The 22153-nt window shown below is 42.2% G+C and overlaps 1 protein-coding gene across 1 annotated transcript; it reads right to left on the reverse strand.

Annotated features, from left to right (window-relative positions):
* Positions 1–538: 538 nt before the first annotated feature.
* Positions 539–21243, reverse strand: LOC146386237 (NADH dehydrogenase [ubiquinone] iron-sulfur protein 8, mitochondrial-like). Its single transcript, XM_084932333.1, has 8 exons — positions 21135–21243; positions 20492–20546; positions 19345–19410; positions 16984–17073; positions 15232–15340; positions 14771–14834; positions 11479–11607; positions 539–1142 (listed from the first exon to the last, which is right to left on the reverse strand). The coding sequence occupies exons 2-8, from the start codon at positions 20532–20534 to the stop codon at positions 1011–1013; spliced, it is 633 nt and encodes a 210-aa protein (XP_084788459.1). The 5' UTR covers positions 20535–20546; positions 21135–21243; the 3' UTR covers positions 539–1010.
* Between the last annotated feature and the right edge of the window lie 910 nt (positions 21244–22153).

Below are 22153 nucleotides of genomic sequence, written 5' to 3' on the forward strand. Positions count from 1 at the left end.
GTTCAAGTTGTCTTCCCAACAGTTTCACTAACATCTACACTGGATGGCCAGGAAGCGTTCGCGATGTCTTCTCCGGAGCTGATAATTGGCGTCTGTCTTGTGTCAGTGACGTAAAAGACGGATTCAATGCGACCTGACCATTCAAACAGCAGTTGCTTTCTAAAACATCGGATATGTATCGGATTCAGTACCACATACGAAAGTGACCCAGATCGGATTTGAAAATATCGGATTTGTGCCGTTCACACTGTCATACCATGATCGGATATGGGTCGCATAGGATCAAAAAAATAGGATTTGATGCGCTTTCGCCTGCAGTGTGAACGTAGCCTAAAAGGAAGCTTTTAACATAAAGCTTGTCACCAAGTGCTTGCTCATAGGAGGTCGTCTGATTGCTGGGGTTTTCTCTGCAATATTGTAGGGTCTTTACCTTACAATATAAAGCACCTTGAGGCGGCTGTTGTTGTATTTGGCATTATATAAATAAAAACTGCATTGAAACATTTTCTGTACATCGTTTTTCCACACTTGAAACAACTTTCTCCCAGAAGGTTCTTTATTTGCTTCAAAGTGGAAGCAGCATGATGAACATACAACTCACTAGATGATAATCCATGCACCCTTACACTGACAGTGAAGATGAAATCCAGATTGCAGTCTACCCTCGGGGTACATGCTCACACTGACATAGCTTGACTCAGTCTACATGTTATTAAATTCAATTTCCACACAAAGTATAGTCTTCATTGAATGATAATATACTAGACCAGGCTGTGACAGCTTTAGACTCCTTACACAAATAGCCAGTGGGGTATTGATCGTTCTACAATAAATATCGAATAATATGATACTTAGGATATTTATGTTATGTTTAAAATAAGAATGGACAACAAAACTAAATCTAAACTGACCATCCATTTCCTCTGGGTTTGAGTCAAAATGTGTGTGGGGCGCAAAAGATGGTTTGTGTATACTGTACATTTGTACACCTGCATGTCTGTGTGTGATGTCTATCGATATAGGTAATCAGCTTGTATGTTGGCAGCAATCTCTGCTTCCCACTTGTCTCCATTGTTGAGGAGCTTTTCCTTATTGTAGAGCAGTTCTTCATGAGTTTCAGTAGAAAATTCAAAGTTAGGACCCTGAAAAAAAAGGAAAAATGGATTACAACAACAGGTCTGCAAACACGAGGAGAGGAACAGAAGAAAATAACAGAAACAAAACGCGGAGAAAAGAGACCGCAAAGAATAAGAATAATGAAAGCACAAACAAAAAGATAAAGATCTTTGCAATAAAAATTACTGCCAACTTTTATTATGACTCTGCCCGTATTTCAGCCCTTTTCACAAAGTGTAACTAATTAAATATTCTTTTTTGGGGGGGTGGGGGGGACTTTAGTCGATAGACACAGTGATGAGAGGACAGGAAAGCAGGGGTAGAGAGAAGGGAAGACCTGGGCCGGCCGCTCCCAGAATATATTTCTAAAGGCGATACTGACATGAAATACTCATTAGATATCAGTAACAACCCATCCAATCTACAAACGCAAAAAACTCAAACCACAGATGTTCATATATTACGTGTAATAATGAAAAAAGTATTAAACATGCTTTACTGAAATTTGTTTTAACACTTTGCGCAAAAGCCTTTGTTGGTAAAACAGCTTCAAGGCTCCTTCTGTATGGAGAAACTAGTCGCAGGCATTGCAAAGGTGATTTTGGCCCATTTTTTATATCCTGACGGTTCTGTGGGCCCATTCTATGAACTCTTCTTTCCATAGACTTTCAGTTTGATTTAGGTCATGTGATTGCCTGGGCCATTCAATTCAATTCAATTTTATTTATATAGCGCCAAATCACAACAACAGTCGCCTCAAGGCGCTTTATATTGCACAGTAGATCGTACAATAATAGATACAGAGAAAAACCCAAAAATCATATGACCCCCTATAGCAAGTACTTCGGCGACAGTGAGAAGGAAAAACTCCCTTTTAACAGGAAGAAACCTCTAGCAGAACCAGGCTCAGGGAGGGGTGGGGCCATCTGCTGCGACCGGTTGGGGTGAGAGAAGGAAAACAGGATAAATACATGCTGTGGAAGAGAGACAGAGATTAATAATAAGTGTGATTGAGTGCAGAGAGGTCTGTTAACACATAGTGAGTGAGAAAGGTGACTGGAAAGGAAAAGCTCAATGCATCATGGGAATCCCCCGGCAGTGTACGTCTATTGCAGCATAACTAAGGGAGGATTCAGGGTCACCTGATCCAGCCCTAACTATATGCTTTAGCAAAAAGGAAAGTTTGAAGCCTAATCTTAAAAGTGGAGATAATGTCTGTCTCCTGAATCCAAACTGGAAGCTGGTTCCACAGAAGAGGGGCCTGAAAACTGAAGGCTCTCCCTCCCATTCTACTTTTAAATACTCTAGGAACAACAAGTAGGCCTGCAGTGTGAGAGGGAAGTGCTCTAATAGGGTGATATGGTACTACAAGGTCATTAAGATAAGATGGGGCCTGATTATTTAAGACCTTGTATGTGAGGAGCAGGATTTTGAATTCAATTCTGGATTTAACAGGAAGCCAATGAAGGGAAGCCAATACTGGAGAAATCTGCTCTCTCTTTCTAGCAGCTTTATTTTCTTCCTGCGCAACTGGCTCGGCTGTGTGTTTGGGATCATTGTCCTGCTATAGCTTCCACCCTACGTTCATCTTCATCATTCTGGTAAATAGCAGCAGATTTTTATCAAGAATGTCTCTGTACATTTTTCCATTAATTGCATTCATTCAGTACTGTATGCTGAACACAGGCCCACATCATGACGTTCCCATCTCCAAACGTCACTGTGGGTACGTTGTTTTTGGGGTGATATGCAGTACCTTTTAACTTCCAAACAGGGTCTGTATTATGGCATCCAAAGAGTTCAGTTTTGGACTGTTTTCCCCCAGTATTTCACAAGCTTGTCTGAATGTTGTTCAGCAAACTTTAAGTACTCTCCAACATGCATTTTCTTAAGCAATAGATACTTGCATGGTGAGTATTCATACAGGCCATGGCAGTTAAGTGCATTGCTTATTGTTTTCTTTGAAACAAGTGTACCTGCTGATGCCAGGTCTTATTGTAGCTCTTCACAAGTGGTCCTTGGCTCTTGAACAACCCTTACTGATAATTCTTTTCACTTCTCTGTCTGAAGTCTTGCAGTGAGCACCTGGTTGTGGTTGCTTTACAGCGAAATTATGTTGTCTCCACTTCTGGATTATGGGCCAGTGGTCACTGTAACATGACATCAGTATGTTTTGCAACAATAATCTTGTAAAGGTCTTGAGAAAGCTCATTGGTTTGATCTATCATGAGCTATTTCTTGTGTAAATCACTGGTAATGAGACACTTTTTTTAGGCCATCAACTGAACCAGCTGACATCATTTGGCCCCATTGTCTTTCTTCTTGTGTTCAGTATTTTTCCCTGTGTCATTTCTCATTATTACACATAACTTATGGACAACTAAGGTTTCTTAGTATATGTGGATTGGATGTATCGTTATCGACATCTGATGAGAATTTCATGTCAATAGTACCTTTAGAAGTATATGTGACGTGTTCAACACTCGTTTTACATGAATGGTAGAGAGAGACGGGTAGATATAGATATACAGATAATATTTGTGTTTGTTTGAATAGTTCTTAGTTGTAACAATGTTTTTCAGCAATAACTTGTATACCATTGGACAACCTGTTTTTCCCTTTAAATACTGCAGACACAATTGACTAATGTGCAGGGTCTATGCTTACTAGTTGGTTTTTCATGGGTACAACCCATATACTCAACTCTGCAGCTGAACCCACAAATGCAATTGTTTACAAATGTGACAAATTTAAGAGGAAATAAACAGGCTTTCCAACCAGACATGTATTCCAAGTAACATTTTTAAATCCCAGAAATAATCAACCAAATTTCCTCATTTTTTGTGCCTGGTTTATATAACAGTTTGTTTGCTGTCCCATTACAGACAGCACAGTATTAGAGCTACTGCATGCCAATTAAAACTGCTTAACTGCTGCTGACCTTCTACCGCTCGTCCATTGAGAGCCTGCTAACCTACTGCATCACGGTATGGTACGGCAGCTGCACCAAGGCGGATAGAGTGTGGTCAAGACAGCACAAAAGATCATCGGCTGCCCTCTCCCCTCCCTGATGGACATTTATTCCTCCCGCTGCCCAGCAGAGCAGCAAACATTATCAAGGACAGCTCCCACCCTGGTTTCAACATGTTCAGCCTGCTTCCCCCAGGGAAGCTCTACAGGTGCATCAGCACAAAAACCCACAGACTCAAAAACAGTTTCTTCCCCAAAGCCATAACCACCCTGAACTCACACATGCACCGATAACACAGCCCCCCCCCAATTTTTTTTTTCTTCCCACTTCCTCTATGGACCACCACTGTGCAATACCAATCCTATGTGCAATAACTCAACTGTATATACACAACACTATTTATTACATATTACTTTTTTTAAAAAAACGGCTTGTATATTTGTACATTTTATATATATATACACATATCTTTTTCCCTATGTTAATACTGTCCATATGTATATAGCGTTGCAGAACTGTACCCCCTCCCAGCATGTTTACACTGAGTAGGAGATGCTCTGTATCTCATTGCACAACTGTATAGTGACAATAAAGGCATTCTATTCTATTCTAATAAAAAGCCAAAACCTTTAGGACTGGAGAGAGGGAAGAACTGAGGAGGGTGCAGCTCAACTTAAGAGTGAAGCTGAGGAAATGCAGGGACTCCTAACACATTAAGCTGGAGGCCAAATTTCAGCGGAATAGTACAAAGGATTGGCTGGCACATGTATATAACAACCTGATAAACACAGCTATGCAGAAATGTATTTACCTTTTAGACATGCATTCATTTCCATTTTTTTAACCACATCTAATGCCTAATGACATTTTTGGCTCAGCCCAAAACAGCAATAACACGCACATAAGGTCTAACATTGCCCTGCCTAACTACCTAACTGAAGTTCCCATCATACACTCCCTTTCTTTTTCCTTCACTTATGAACTAGACCTTGAGATCCTTGAACACCCCCCTTTTGAGGCAGCAACTCATTACCAGCCAGAGTGGGCACTAATTGCCTTGCTGGCTGAAAACCACGGCCTCATATTTTGAGGTCCTAATTTCATCCCAGCCATCATTTGATAAAGCCAACAGAACCACATCACTTGAAAAAGACAAAAGACCCTGAGACCACACAACCTAACACCTTCTGCACCTGGTGTTTATATTAGAATTATAGACTGAATTGATGTCAATGAGCAGCCTCTGCAGAATCCAAAAACCACTGTGAACAAGTTTGACTCACTGCCACCAGTGCAAACCCAGTACTCACCACAGTTGTAGGGGGTCTAAATGGACTATCATTATGGGCACCTAATGCCTTGCATTCCCCACAGAGGAAGTTGTATTTTTATTCGTAAAGGACTTTATTAAAAGTGCTCCCTATCAAATATTTTTGTGCCTGAATGTTTCTGGTAGAATACAGTTTCTTAATTATTTTAGAGACAATGATCATACAACAATATAGATACATCTTGGATTTAACTTCCTATTAGTTTGAAAAACACAAAAGATAAAAACATAATTAGTTGAATCTCTGTCTACAGCACAGCAAACTGCACTTTGTACTGTTTGACTTTGTCAAAATGGTGACATTGCTGGCCATATTCCCCCGAGCTTATACTCGCTAGCGAGCAGAAAAAATTAATAAATAAATGTTTAAATACCTATGAAATGTGTGATATGAAAATTGCATATACGATTAGACAAATTCTTAAATAAATATAAATTACTCTCTGACAGTCAATATGGATTCAGATCAAAAAGATCAACATCTCTGGCATAAATGAAATCCATCAAGTCCATCAAGTCCATTCCTCATCATGCTTGGACATTGCTTGTGGTGTTCCACAAGGCTCTGTACTGGGTCCAAATTTATTTATTATTTATCTAAATGATTTGCAAGGCATCTGATATATTAAAATTAGTATTATTTGCAGACAACACAAATATTTTTTGTTCTGGGGGGAATCTAAAGGAGCTGCTGGATACAATTACTTCAGAAATGTGCAAAATTAAAAAATGGTTTAACAGGAACAAAGTAACGCTAAACCTTAGTAAAACTAAAATAATCTTATTTGGGAATTCCCTTAGAAATGCACAAGTGCAGATTCATATAGATGGTGTGGAAATTGAAAGAGTACTTAAACATGTTTCTAGGTGTGATTATAGATGATAAATTAAACTGGAAGTCTCATAAATCATATACATAACAAAATTTCACATTCTGGACCACAAATCACTCCACATTCTCCATTGTTCCCTGATTGCACCATATTTGCATTACTGTGCAGAGGTTTGGGGCAATACTTACAAATGTTTGCTATCATCAATCTTTATATTACAAAAAAGGGCCATAAGGATAATCCATAAAAACTGGTGTGTGTGTATATATCGCTCGATCTATATCTATATATATCTATATATCTATATCTATATCTCTCTATATCTATACCGCTATATAGATCTATACCGCTATATAGATCTATACATATATCTATATCTATCGCTATATCTATCTATATATCTATATATCTCTCTATATCTCTATATATCTATATCGCCCGGATCAACAAGGTCCGCGTCAGGTGTTGAGGAACCAGTACACCCTGACGAGAAGTGGGCTACTGGAACAAGAAGGTATCGGTGGGCAAGAGACGAAAACAGGGCGTTGTTGGAATGCTACTACGCAAGTAACCCTGGCGGAAGGGGCTACATGAATAGGATGAGGGACCTATTGAGTCTTCGATACCCAACATCCACAATGACGGAACTAGTAGCTCAGTGTTCCAACATTCAAAAGAAGGGACTGCTCTCACAGCTAGAGATTGACGAGGTACAACATAAATGCTACGGCAAGGGGGAGCCAGGACGCCAGGTCAGGGGGGAGATATCATCACCCCCACCCGAGATTGGGTACCAAGCCCCAAGTGCGATAGGAGAAGGATCGTTGAGTGCAAGCGGAATTGACCTGAAAGATAGGATCATGGGCAAGCTTGAAACCTGGACCCCCCCGTAGGCGGTTTCCAAGATTACGTGAAGTACCCTCAGAAGGTCTGCTAGATAATGTTAATGCAGCACTACGGACGATACCTACAGCCACGATTACCGACACTAACAAGCTGATCTACAATACGGCAGCAGTGATCAGTGAGATGCTTGGCTACAAGTTGACCAGCCATAAGGGGCAGTACCCTCCATGGAGAAGGAGGCTAGAGGCTAAGATCAATGTAGCACGGAGGGAGGTTAGCCAACTACCGGAGTTGCAGAAAGGCGTGATGAGGAAGGTGCCTAAGAAGTACAGGAAGCTGTCCATACCTGAGGCCTTGGAAACTGTCAAGCAACGACTCACAGCCTTGGCCAGCCGCTTGAGGAGGTACACCAGAGAGATAGAAGGCAGGAGAATAAACCAGCTGTTTTCCACAGAACGAGCAAAGGTGTACTCTCAGTGGCAAGGTAACAATAAGAGAACAGCACCACCAAGGCTGGAGACGGAGCAATACTGGAAGAGCATATGGGAGAAGGACGCAACCCATAACGGCAATGCTCAGTGGCTAGTGGATCTGAAGGCAGACCATAGCAACCTCCCTCAACAGGGTCCAGTAACCATCACGGTGGCAGACATCCAAGCAAGGGTCTCTAGTATGAAGAGTTGGACAGCACCAGGCCCCGACATGGTTCACGCCTACTGGCTGAAGAAGCTGACTGCACTCCGCAAGCGTCTGGCAGCACAAATGAACCAGCTGCTAGTTGACGAGAGACACCCGGAATGGCTAACGGAAGGTCGGACGGTCCTGATCCCCAAGGACCCCAGGAAGGGACCGGTCCCATCCAACTACCGACCAATAACCTGCCTCAGTACTACATGGAAGCTCCTGTCAGGCATCATATCGGCTCAGATGAACAGGCACATGGGTCAATACATGAGCGGGGCACAGAAAGGGATTGGCAAGAATACCAGAGGCGCAAAACGCCAGCTACTGGTAGACAGAACAGTCAGCCGAGACTGCAAGACCGGGCTGACCAACCTGTGCACTGCCTGGATTGATTACAAGAAGGCCTATGACTCAATGCCCCACAGCTGGATACTGGAATGCCTAGAACTATATAAGATCAACAGGACCCTGAGAGCCTTCATCAGGAACTCAATGGAGATGTGGCGAACAACACTAGAGGCCAACTTCAAGCCCATAGCACAAGTCACCATCAAGTGCGGGATCTACCAAGGAGATGCTCTGTCCCCACTGCTGTTCTGCATAGGCCTGAACCCCCTCAGTGAGATCAATGACAAGACTGGCTACGGATACCGACTCCGGAACAGAGCAGTTGTCAGCCACCTCCTGTACATGGATGACATCAAGCTGTATGCCAAGAGTGAATGAGACATCGATTCACTGATCCACACTACCAGGATATACAGCCATGACATCGGCATGTCATTCGGGCTGGAGCAGTGTAGTCGGATGGTAACAAAAAAGAGAGGGAAGGTAGTCAGAACTGAGGGGATCGAGCTACTCGAAGGCAACATTGCAGACATAGAAGACAGTTACAAGTACCTGGGGATCCCGCAGGCGAATGGGAACCATGAAGAGGCAGCTAGGAAAGCTGCAACCACCAAGTACCTGCAGAGGGTCAGGCAAGTCCTGAGGAGTCAGCTGAACGGTAAGAACAAGATCCGGGCTATCAACACCTACGCCCTGCCCGTGATCAGATACCCAGCTGGTATGGTAAGTTGGCCAAAGGAGATAGATAGAAGCCACTGACATAAAGACAAGAAAGCTCCTTACCGTGCATGGAGGGTTTCACCCCAAGTCCAGCACCCTGAGGCTGTACGCTAAGTTTAAGGAAGGAGGCCAGGGACTGGTGAGTGTCAGCACCACAGTCCAGGATGAGACAACGAACATCCAAGAACACACTGGGGAGATGGCCCCAACTGACCGAGTGCTCAGTGAATACCTCAGGCTGCAGAAACCCAAGAAAGAGGAGGGAGACGAGGAACCATCATGGAAGGACAGGCCCCTGCACGGTATGTAACACCGGCAGATAGAGGAGGTGGCTGATATCCAGAAATCCTACCAGTGGCTGGACAAAGCTGGACTGAAAGACAGCACAGAGGCACTAATCATGGCAGCACAAGAACAAGCTCTGAGTACAAGATCCATAGAGGCTGGGGTCTATCACACCAGGCAAGACCCCAGGTGCAGGCTGTGTAAAGATGCCCCTGAGACAATCCAGCACATAACAGCAGGGTGCAAGATGCTAGTAGGCAGGGCATACATGGAACGCCATAACCAAGTGGCCGGCATAGTATACAGAAACATCTGTGCCGAATATGGCCTGGAAGTTCCGAGGTCAAAATGGGAGACGCCCCCTAGGGTGGTGGAGAATGACCGAGCTAAGATCCTGTGGGACTTCCAGATACAGACGGACAAAATGGTGGTGGCTAATCAACCGGACATAGTGGTGGTAGACAAACAGAAGAAGACAGCCGTAGTGATCGATGTAGCGGTTACGAATGACAGCAACATCAGAAAGAAGGAACACGAGAAGCTGGAGAAATACCATGGGCTCATTGAGTGCAGCACGGAGAAGATCTTGGAGAACGCACGGCTGCCGTGAATACTCAGAACAAGACCTCTGAGTGAGAAACTCGATTACATCTAGAGGGGCTAGCTCGAATAACACCTTTGAGCGCAAATTCGATCACATCTTGGGGAAGTGCACTGCGGTCGTGAGTTCTCAGAACCTGCTCTTTGAGCAAAAAGAATGACAACATCACGGAACGTAAGTTTGGATAACATCATAGAAAGCTCACGGCTCTCCAACAGGAGATTGAGAGACCAGTGTTGGACTGTTAGAACAGCTTTGAAATTCATATGAGTTGTTTGCACTAAAGTAAAAACCATCATCACTTCATGCGGAGACCCCTTCGGCGCCAGCTGCGGCCTCAAGGCTGGAGCTGAACAAAACACCCTGACAACGACTGTGTTTAGACTGTTCCCCCTATTCCATGCAAGGCCACCTGGGTTGGCTGGAAGACTGTTTACTTAGCCTGGCGGGGCGAAGGACACTGTCTCAGCTGAACTCTGGAGACACACACACACACACTGATCCCCGCTCCCTTTCCAAACGCCTTCGATGCTTGTGCCCTACCGGGGAAGATGGCAGTCGACTGGACCAGCGCAGACATGCTGCAGGACCGGATGCCCTGTCTACACCGGCTCTCTCTTACCCTTTACCCACCCCTGTTGCTTGTCTTGTGTTTCTATGGTGTATTGATAGTCATGTGCTTTTTGTGCTGAGGTGTTTTTTCTGTTATCAAACTGTTCTCCCACTAGGAGCTCAGTCTGAGTGGAGTTTTTTTTCTCCTCTTACCTCATGTTATGTATTTTCGTTGTTTTTTTCCTTATCAGCCGACCTTTCTGACATGTCTCCCCAATGTGATGTTTGTGTAAAGTTGGTCAGACGGTTCCTTTGTAAGTGCGCATGCGCCATTAGCGTGCTGCCTGCTGTCACCCTAATTTCCTTCGGGATTAATAAAGTATTCTGATTCTGATGCTGAAGAGCTCGAGAGGATGTGGAGGGTGAAGGTAACGGTGGTCCCCGTGGTAATCTGAGCACTAGGTGCGGTGACTCCCAAGCTAGGCGAGTGGCTCCAGCAGATCCCGGGAACAACATCGGAGATCTCTGTCCAGAAGAGCGCAGTCCTGGGAACAGCTAAGATACTGCGCAGGATCCTCAAGCTTCCAGGCCTCTGGTAGAGGACCCGAGCTTGAAGGATAAACCGCCCGCAGGGGCGAGCTGGGTGGTGTGTGTGTGTATGTATATGTATATATATATATATATATATATATATATATATATATGTGTGTGTGTGTGTGTATGTGTGTATATATATATTTATTTATTTATTTATTTAAAAAAAATACATGTAACATATAATGTAATTGACCTTAGAACTGAAGAAGCTTCTCGGATGAGAGGTGAAACGTCTTCAAGTAACTTAAAGAAGTCCAGACGCTTTTCTTTGCAAGCTCCTTTGACTAATTGCAAGGAGGTACTTCTGTAGTCTATTGATTACTAGATAGTGGGAAAGGGGTGGGATTAAATAAGCTTATGCTTCTTCCTGCTCCTTTTTGAACATCAAAGTTATTTGTAGTTGTGGTTGCTCGTTTTCCTTTTGTTTTGCTTTGTTTATTTATCTCTTTTTAATTCTATGTTGTTGTACTTTTTCAACATGTTCAAAATAAAGATTCAATCATTCAAACAATCAATCAATCAGTCAATCAATCAAACATGCAGTGGGGCTACCCACACTATCCAAGACTGTGCTATGCTGTGGAAAAAGACACACCTCTACAATGGCATCCACAGGACATGCCTCCTGACAGAAACCGCAGTAGATACATTTGGTCATGTCAATGTCGTAGCGAGTTGTCCTCCTGCTGCCATCAGCACGCGTCTCTGCCTCTATGGTGATGGCCTGGAAAGGAAAATTGTTAGCGATGATATCAACAGCGCTATCTGGTATTTGTACTAATAATGAATACAAACATTCATTCCCCAGTATACAGTACTGTGCAAACGTCTTGACCCTCCTATCTTTTCTTTTGGTTTTTTTTTTTGCTTCCATGGAGCGCTACATTCAAATCAAGGCTCTACTCTGATCGCATCCTTAATGAGTGGTCTTGAGTAATAGTTCTCCAGGGTTTCTTTGGACATTACCGTTAGTTTCGGGCTATAAGCCGCTACTTTTTGCACAAGCTTTGAACCCCGCGGCTTTTAGTCAGGTGCGGCTTTTCTATGGATCGTCCATGATTTTTGTGATATCGTAAGAGGATTTGTTTTGGTTGTTCCGCTGTTGTACGGCACTACGTTGCCTGGCGGAAGGGCATGTGATCAGACACACAAGAGTACAAGTGTGGTATGCTGGTCACATGTCCGTCCGGAGCGCGAAAAACAAACTTGATTAGCAAGAGCAAGAGGAGTATTACAGGAGCAAAGGAAGCTTTCATCCAAAAACCCTCAGTATGGCAAACAAAAGAAATGCATATGATGCAGCTTTCAAATTAAAGGCAGTCGATTTGGCACTCAGCAAGGGAAATAGAGCTGCTGCACGTACCCTTGGTATAAACTAATCAATGGTGAGACGTTGGAGACGAACTGGCTCTGTGCAAAAAGACGAAAAAAGCTTTCAGAGGAAATAAGAGCAGATGGCCCAAACTTGAAGACTGTATTGAAGACTGGGTGAACACACAGAGAGCAAACGGGCGAGGTGTTTAAACTGTGCAGATCCAACTAAAAGCCAAAACAGTCGCCAACGAAATGAAGACAGAACATTTCAGAGGTGGGCCATCCTGGTGTCACAGATTTATGAAACGAAAAGGACTGTCCATGAGGGCACGGACGACTGTGTGTCAGCAACTCCCTCCCGACTACGCAGAGAAAATAACAAACTTCCGCAAATTCACACTAAGAAAGACAAACGAATATTCCATCGGACCGGACGAGATCATGGATGAAGTGCCGTTGACGTTTGACCTGCCCCTCACTAGGACTGTTAACAAGCAAGGCGAATCAACCATCACGGTGAGAACCACTGGCCATGAGAGAACGAATTTCACTTGTGTGCTGGGCTGCACAGCATCAGGGTTTAAACTTCCGCCAATGGTGAGCTTTAAGCGGATGACTATGCCAAGAGAAGAGATCCCGAGCGGCATCTCTGTTAAGGTCAACAAGAATGGGTGGATGGTGGAAAGCGTAATGAAGGAATGGCTGCAAGAGTGCTATGGGAAGCAACCTTGAGGATTCTTTCGCCAAAAAAAAAAAAAAAAGAAAAAAAAAAAAGCGTTGCTTGTTTTGGACAGCATGAGGGCCCATATCACAGACTCTGTGAAAGCAGCCATTAAGAGCACAAACTCGATTCCAGCTGTGATTCCTGGAGGCACAACGAAGCACCTGCAGCCACTCGACATCAGTGTGAATCGTGCGTTCAAAGTAGCACTACGCGTTCAGTGGGAGGCGTGGATGACGAGCGGCAATAAATCATTCACCAAAACTGGTCGCATGCGAAGAGCAAGTTTTGCCCAAGTCTGCCAGTGGATTCTGACAGCGTGGAGAAGTGTAAAAGCATCCACGATCACCAAAGGATTTCGAAGGGCTGGACTGCTGCGTGATGGAGAGGGGGACACCACCACTGCCCTTCAGAGGGTGTTCGACTCCGACACTGACAACGAGGATTTCTTTGGTTTTGAAAGTGACAACGAAGGAGAGTAGCGGAGAGTGGATGACGAAGCCATCCTGAGCCTGAGGACTTTATGGGTTTTAGTGCGCAGGAAGAAGAGAAAGATGGTGGTGAATGACTGACTTTTCTTCTTCTTAAAGCCGTGTTACTGCACCTGAGCCTAAAAGGTAGGCCAAATCTCTTTTTCTGGTGTGCTGTAGGTTATTGTTATACACTACATTTGTTACTCGTTTATAAAGCACAGTACATGTTTCGTACTTGTAATTACCGGTACTTGTGCATATACGTAAAAAGTTATGCAAATATGTACCGGTAACTTGTTTTTCAAAATATTAATAAAAGGGATGTGGTCCCAAACAGCCATCTCTTTCCTGACAATCCCCTTTGTGCATATTCTCTTACATATGGTAAGTAAACATTAAAACACCTGCGGCTTTTAGTCAGGTGCGGCTAATGTATGTACAAAACAGGAGTTTCCCCTAATTTTAGCTTGTGCGGCTAATATTCAGGTGCACTTTTTCAGTCCAGTCCTTGACTGAAAATGACTTTCAGAGGACAAAGGTTTTTTAAGACACTTTTAACACTGACTTTTGAATCATTCAAGCAATAAAAAGGCACCTAACTCCTGGGAACCAGTGTTGTGTCTACACATAACAGACAACTTAGCAACAAAACAATTTTAGATTGCATCCTTTCAGCCTGTCACATAAATCCATTATTTAGTCCTATATTTCAAAGACAACAGTTTGAGGGGCATGAAATACGATTTTTATAGCAACAAGATTAGTTCTAAGAACTGCTAACCAAGAACCTGGCATATCTCAGCTAAGTGGGCTAATTTGAGGAAATTGGACAATTAGGGGACAAAAAAAAGTGGCAGGTATCTGAAAGTCATATAAAAAATATCCAGCATAGACCTGACACATGACCTGATAGGTGAACCATGGGAGCCAGATGCATCTATCTACTGTTCGCCAAAGCCTCAGAATTGCTCGCAGTGGAGGGTGGCATCCAAAGAACAGCTTTAAATGCCCTTCAAGAAGCCTGGTGAACCATTCCTGAAGACTGCTTAAAGAAATTACACAAAGAGAATTCAAAGCTGCTCCTACCAAATATTGATTTTCAAGCTCATTAGAATTGTACAAATTATGTTTTTGACTTATCTATTGTATTTCCATTTATGCTTGAACATGTTTGAATAAATCTCTGCACATATTTCCAAATTTCCCAGCAAAATACAAAGACATGATAGGTGGCTCAAGACTTTTGCACTGTATCATATACATGTTCAGTTATACAGTTGAGGTCCTGTGAGGACAGTTATGCTGCAAACATATCTATAGCCAAAGTTGTTTTTATCTCATTCATATTTGTTCACATAGGTATGACTATTTGTTTATACCTGGGCAGGACAGATTGCTTCACACAGCTTGCAAGCAATGCAACGCTCTTCTCCTGAGGGATACCTGTTTTGACACATTCCAAAAACTAGGTGAGGTTTGATTACTAATACAGTGTTATCTCAGAGCCTCCTATAAAATCTCAGATGTATGGAGGTGTTTTCAGATACTATTCAAAGATGCTAATAGTTTAGAAAAAAAAGTTAAATCTAAAACGTTAATGTTTTTCTTGCATTGCATATGATTCTCATTATATAAGAAGTTACTGGTCAATTTGTTAAACAGACACAAACACACACTGTATTGTGTGTGTATATCTCTCTCTCTCTCATATATATATATATATATATATATATATATATCAAAGCACCAATCAATGACTATCAAATTTATTATTCTGACATCTTATCATTGCTACCAATCATATTACACTGACTGGTGTTTGTCAAATAATCATCCTCACCTGCGCAACGCATGTTCTCCTCTGAAGCGTGGCGACAGTGGTCCTTTTTCAAACGGGTAGTTAATGGTGGCAGGCTCTCTGAACAGGTAGCTCATTGTCATGCCTAGACCTGGCATTACAATAAAACCACATTTTCAAATGAGAACACTTACAATTATTAACACCTCCATGAAAATTTTATGCATCTGTATCAAAAAAATTCCCCATCTTTTATCTCTCAAGCTCAGGTCCCCTGCCAGAGGCCTTGGAACTTGATGGTCATGCACCTTTGCTGTTCCTAGGACGGCGCTCTTCTGGACAGAGATCTCAGATGTTGTTCCTGGGATCTGCTGGAGACACTCGCCTAGTTTGGGGGTCATTGCACCGAGTGCTCCAGTTACCACTGGGACCACTGTTACCTTCACCCTCCACATCTTCTCGAGCTCTTTTCTGAGCCCTTGGTATTTGTCCAGCTTCTCGTGTTCCTTCTTCCTGATTTGCTGTCATTTGGTATCACTACATCTATCAGTACGGCTGTCTTCCTCTGCTTCCCTACCACTACTACGTCCGGTTGGTTAGCTATCACCAGTTTATCCGTTTGTATTTGGAAGTCCTACAGGACCACCATTTTGACCTCGGGACTTCCAGGTCATACTCGGCACAGTATACTATGCCGGCCACTTGGTTATGGTGTTCAATGTGTGCCCTGCCTGCCAGCATCTTGCACCCTACTTACGTGCTGGATTGTCTCAGGGGCATCTTTACACTGTGCTGTCTTTCGGTCCAGTTTGCATCTCTTTTGCTTCTCTTCCCTTTGGCCAGCTTATTATACCAGCAGGGTACCTGATCATGGGCAGGGCGTAGGTGTTGATAACCCGGATCTTGTTATTACCGTTCACCTGACTCCTCAGGACTTGCCTGACCCTCTGCAGGTACTTGGTTGTTGCAACTTTCCTAGCAGCCTCATTGTGGTTCCCATTTGCCTGTGGGATTCTCAGGTACTTGTAGCTGTCCTCAATGTCTGCAAAGTTGCCTTCTGGTAGTTTGATCCCCTCAGTTCTGACTACCTTCCCTCTCTTTTCTGTTACCATCCGACTACACTTCTCCAATCCGAATGACATTCCGATGTCACTGTTGTAAATCTTGGTGGTGAATCAGTGAATCAATGTCTCACTCACTCTTGGCAAACAGCTTGATGTCATCCATGTAGAAAAGGTGGCTGACAATTGCTCCATTCCGTAGTCAGTCAGACACCACATCTCCATTGCATTCCTGATGAAGGCTCTTAGGGTCCTGTTGATCTTGTACAGATTGAGGCATTCCAGGATCCAAGTGTGGGGAATGGAGTCATGGGCCTTCTTGTAGTCAATCCAGGCCAGTGCACAGGTTGGTGAGCCCTGTCTTGCAGTCTCAGGAGACTGCTCTGTCTACCAGCAGCTCCTCTGGTATTCCTGCCAATTATTATTTTGAATTATGTTTTAGGTCGGTGACGTGTTGGAAGATAAATTGACGTTCCAGACCCAGTTTTGCTGCTAACTGCTTGAGGTTTTATTTCAAACCATTTACCATTGAAATGTAACATCCAGATGCACAGAATCAACTTACTGGGACAAAAACATTAAAATATCATGGGGGGACTAATGTTTTCCTCATCTGTAAGATAACAAATACAAAGAACATTTTCCATGAAGTGACAGTACCCCAACTACTTCCACTGGTAAAGGAAAACACAAACATCCAATTATTTGTACAGGACAGAAACATTCAACTGACCTCTGAAGAGCTCTGTCCATAGCAGTGTTTGTGCTGCTCTGTCTGTGATGGACTTCATGTCGACAGGGATCTCCTGAGCATTCACATACTCTTATGTAGACAAAGAAAGGAACACACACACACACACACACACACACACACACACACACACAGCTGAAACAAAATAATGGTAATATGCCCAATTTACATGAGTGTAAACTGTAAAATATCAGTGTAATTCATAAATCTTTTGTTTTTTCGTCAAGTGCAGGCTGTTCTGTTCCTCATAGGGCTGGGCCATATCATACTGTTCACGGTAATACCGGTATAATTTTGGGCAACGATAGAAAAATTAAATATCGCGATAGAGTATGGGTTAAACGCGCATGCGCAGTGCCTTTGTTTTCATACGCACACGTCGGAAAAAGCATGGCGGCGAAAGCAAATCGTTGAATGAAACGGATGAACCAGAACTGGTTTGTAAAAATACTGCAACTTCAGTGGTGTGGAACTGGTTTAGCTTTCGTCCGTCAGACACACAACAAAGCACTATTTTTGGTTAAGCCTGCTAGCGGGCCGTCGTTATTACCGTGTTTTTTGGAAAATACGGCACACTTAAAATCAATCCTTCGATTTTTCTGAAAATCAAGAGTGCCCCTTATAATCCAATGGGCCTTATGTATGAATTCTGGTTGTGTTTACTGACCTCGAAACGATTTTATGTGGTACACGGCGCTCGAAAATCTGTCAAATGTTTTAGTACGACTTTGCTAAGCTACGAACCCGGACTGCTTGATGGATTGTCGGAGCATTACGGCTATCATAATGTCAGGAGCCTGGCGGAGTGATACGTACTGTTCTTCCACATAATATTACCGTATTGTGTGTGTATAACCTCTTTTTAAGTTTTGTGGATATTATACATGGTTATGCTGAGGAAATGTCGGCCAATTTCCACTGGAAATGCCTTTTGGTTAAACTGTCGGCAAGGAATTTGCACTGTTAAATTTTTTATATAACTTTAATTCACATAAAACAGCTGCTTGTTTAAGTGAAAATACAATGATGTTTTTTTTTGCACTAATAAAGTTGTGGAGTTGTAAAGTATTTTGTCTAGTGTCAGTTATATCGTTATCGCAAATTTTCAAATGTATATCGTGATGAATATTTTTGGTCATATCGCCCTGCTCTAGTTCCTCATATACCAATTTGTGGCATATTTGGGCTTTAGGTATCATATCAAAATTAAAATGACAGGTCCAACAACTAAAGCTCCTAAAAGTCACCAAAGCTGTTTTCAAAGGCAGCGCAGGCTTGAACTTTTTTTGGACCTGACATGACAGCGGTACCTGTGAGAATGACAGTATTTACCTCTCAGTGAGATTGGACTTTAAATGTTCTTTAATCCTGACTAGGGCTGTGCGATATGACCAAAATCTCATATCCCGATATAAGACATCTATCGTCCCGATAACGATATAAATCACAAAAATTTAACATTTTCTGTAAACTCTGTGAATCTCGGGCAGCTCAACTTGTGTGAAGTGTTTCCAGCTGGGCGTCGTGTACCTGGAGTCGAGTGTTTTAACCAATGCATGAAACGATACATTTTTAGACACAAGTTGTAACGGCCGCCGTTTTCTTTGTGAGTATTTTTTACACAGCGTGCTGCGGGGAAAAAACCTGTTCTAACGTTTGAGTCTAAGGTTTATTTTTTAGCACCTGACGGCTCTTTGTTGCTTCTCATCCGTAAATACTCTACATACTCTTTCATGTGATTCAGTTTATTTTGAAAAGTCTCAACAGGATCTTGACCTTTATTGTGAAAGGTTTATGTAGAAAATAAACAAGCGGACACACAATGGTTTTACCATCGTTGTTGCTAACGACAACGCATAAAAACAGGCGCTTGTCTGTCCGTAGTGTGGTTATATTAAATATAAGAGAAAGAGAGAACTTTAAGAAATTAATATAGCCACTACAGTGACCATCAAAACGATGAAAAAAATATTGCCGTAAACAGTTTATTTTGCGATACCATGAAACAAACGATAGTGTAAAAAGAAACGATAGACGTTTTTATATTGTCATCCGATATATATTATTATATCGAACAGCCCTAATCCTGACCCTACTAAAGAAATCTGTGTGATGTCGGCTTTTGCTGAAAGAACACATAAACACACAGAGTATTTCCAGTAGTCCAAGCTTTTCTGAAGCTGAGTACATCCTTCTTCAGGATGTAAGAATGTGAGGAAAGCCCAACTAAGGAAAACATCCTGAACTAAATTCTAAAACTGTCTGAAATCCATGTGTGAATGAAAATATCGTGGTACAGCCTCTGAAAGCCCTTGAATTGAGTTGTGTTGTAGCAGCACTTACTGAATCCGTCCCTTTGTGCCGACACACTGAAGGACCTTGCTAGATTCTGGCTGGCCACAAAAAAACCTGAAGGTAAAAACATTTCAGAAAAGATAAACAGTACACCTACTACAATGCAGTCAACTTGACACAACAGGAACCAGTCTAGAGTGGAGTAATACAATAGAATTTTCCATCAACACAGAGTATAAATATTTCTCACTTTTAGCTTCTGTCCAGAAAAATTTAAAACTCTTGTGATGGTAAATGAATTGCTAATTATATTGCCGTTTTCTATTCTTGCCTTACTACTGAGCACTAAAAGCAACAACTAACTAGCTTTTATTGTCTCTTCACTGAACCTAGCAATAGTTATGGATATCACAGCCTAATCTGCACCAGTCAAATATAATCCCTTACATTGAATAATACAACAAGACTACAAACAAACCAACTTAGTCTACATTCCAACAAAGTGAACAGCCTATTGTTGTCATACAACACTGATTTTGAATAATGAAATGTTTATAAATCACTTTGCTTTTCAAGACATCTCTTTATGGTAAATACCCAGATGACATCAGCAACAGAATAATGTTTCCTCTCCTGTCACCTCTTTCTTACATCTCTCTCTACTTGTAAGAATGAATTTATCACACAATAACTTCCTTGTAAAAACAGAAATGTTACCTTTAGGTAGCAGAAATATTGTGTTAGAGTTAAACTTCAAAACTACAGTTTCCTTATTGAGGTGTTTGACATTACCTGCTACTTCTAAAGCTTAAAAAAGCATTTAATGTGATAATGCTCACTCTCATTCTGTGCTAGGGCTAGGCTGCAACTTTACCGACATCTGTATACATCAGGGGTCCCCAACTCCAGGCCTCGAGGGCCGGTGTTCTGCAGGTTTTAGATTTCACTCTGGGTCTACACACCTCAATCAAATGATTAGTTCATTATCAGGCCTCTGGAGAACGGCAAGACATGTTGAGGAGGTAATTTAGCCATTTGAATCAGCTGTGTTGGATCGCGGACACTGGCCCTCGAGGCCTGGAGTTGGGGACCCCTGGTATACATAAATGCATGACAGGGGTGAGAAATAAGAAAGGATATGTGGCAACAAGGCTCTCTGAATTGTTGAGTGAATAAGAATGTAAGGCCGTCATACCTGGCCTTGATGCAGAGTAAAGTACACGCAGTGTTGCAGCCATCACGTCTTAAATCTGAAACCAGACATCAAAGTTTATGCATTAAGGTGTAATAGTTGAAAGAGAACACAACGTGGATAATATTAACAGATTAAAGTTCATTTTTATTTTTTTTATGGGGGGGGCACAGGTAAGTTATGTCATATGAAACAATATGCATGCAAACGTTTATTAATCCTGTATTGTTACTTTCTAATATTAGATGTAATATACAATGCAACATATCCTTTCTAGATTATATAACAATATCAACATTTGGAAATAAAAGTACTTCGGCAGAACTCAATAGTGACAGTGACTACTAAAACACACACACGTCATGACAAATTGACAACCAACTGCCCATCATTTAATACACAATAAATACTAGCAGAGTTTAGGTTTGCCTTCCAAACGGAACGTAAGCGATTCTTGCTAAGCTCACCTGTTTCTTAAACTAAGCTAGCACTGAATAGCAGCCGATTCGGAGCGCACATTGTCAAGGACTTTTGCACATTTCCTTTTAACTAAATTGCTGTATCTATATCCCATCCTATATAAACCGAGCATGACGCCAAATCAACAATTCACTGTTATAAAACAACTTGGAAATTGTTTCTCTACCTTTAAGGTTTTTGAAATGACCGACACGTCGGTACTTGGCCTTCTGAACCACAACAGCGGACGATTTGAGGAACGGACCCGAGATTACAGGAAGTTACACGGGATGACGTCACGAATACGTTCGCAAAGACGAATTGCTGCCCTCATGAGGCGCTAGAGTGTAGGTGCACCTGACATTAGCGCTTCAGTTCTTACTGGCAAAAAGAAATTAGGTTCGCCAGACGTCTTATTTGTGAGCGCCTCCTGCAGTCAGACAGCGCAGTGCGGAAGTAACGGTACATAGATTAATTAAATAATGGTAAATGGACCTGTTCTTATAAAGCGCTTTTCTAGTCTGAGCACTACACAACCTCATTCACCCAAGCACTTTTTTATATGCTGTTTCTATGCGCCTTTTGTCTAAAGCATACGAGCAACATGGGGTTAGTATCTTGGCCAGGAATATTTGGCATGCCGACTGGGATCAAAACACTAACGTTCCGGTTAGATGACCTGCTCTTGCTCTACCATCTAAGCTACAACCACCCCTGTAATAATGCAAACAGAGTTGTGTTCCAGAGGATTACACTTGGCTGCCGTTATTAGCGTTATTCTCATTACTTTATTTTATTTATTTAGAGGAAATAAATTATTTACAGCTTAAGTGGTTGAAATTCTGTTGTTCCCTTGGGACTACGTCATAAAGCTAATAAAGACAAAGTTTGTGGTAAAAACTATTGTGATAATTAGGTTTAGATTCTGTAATAATAACTTTGGTTAACTTACCTACTGAAAAAAACTTGACAGTTAAGATAAATTAATAGTTCTAAAAGGTTTCTATAAGGTGAAGTCATCTGTTTGCTGGGAATACTGTGAGGTTCTGTGGACTGAGACTCAGATGGAGCAGAGGATTTATCCAGAGCAACTCGCATAATTACAAACTTTTCCACCATAAGACCCTGAACTCTTTAAGTAACAGCTCATCTGTTGAGATGTATACAAACACCAACATTCAGATGAGCTTTGAATGAACCTTGTGT

Source organism: Perissodus microlepis, chromosome 6 (assembly GCF_051167445.1).
Source record: "Perissodus microlepis isolate ML-2025 ecotype Zambia chromosome 6, ASM5116744v1, whole genome shotgun sequence".
Lineage (NCBI taxonomy): Eukaryota > Metazoa > Chordata > Actinopteri > Cichliformes > Cichlidae > Perissodus > Perissodus microlepis.

What these genes read in the sequence shown, in the direction of transcription:
- LOC146386237 (XM_084932333.1), bottom strand. Translation starts at nt 20,534, where the DNA reads ATGGCTGCAACACTGCGTGTACTTTACTCTGCATCAAGGCCAG. An exon ending in TTACTCTGCATCAAGGCCAG is followed by an intron (nt 19,411 to 20,491) that starts GTATGACGGCCT and finishes TTTTACCTTCAG; the next exon opens with GTTTTTTTGTGGCCAGCCAG. An exon ending in GGAGAACATGCGTTGCGCAG is followed by an intron (nt 14,835 to 15,231) that starts GTGAGGATGATT and finishes GTGTCAAAACAG; the next exon opens with GTATCCCTCAGGAGAAGAGC.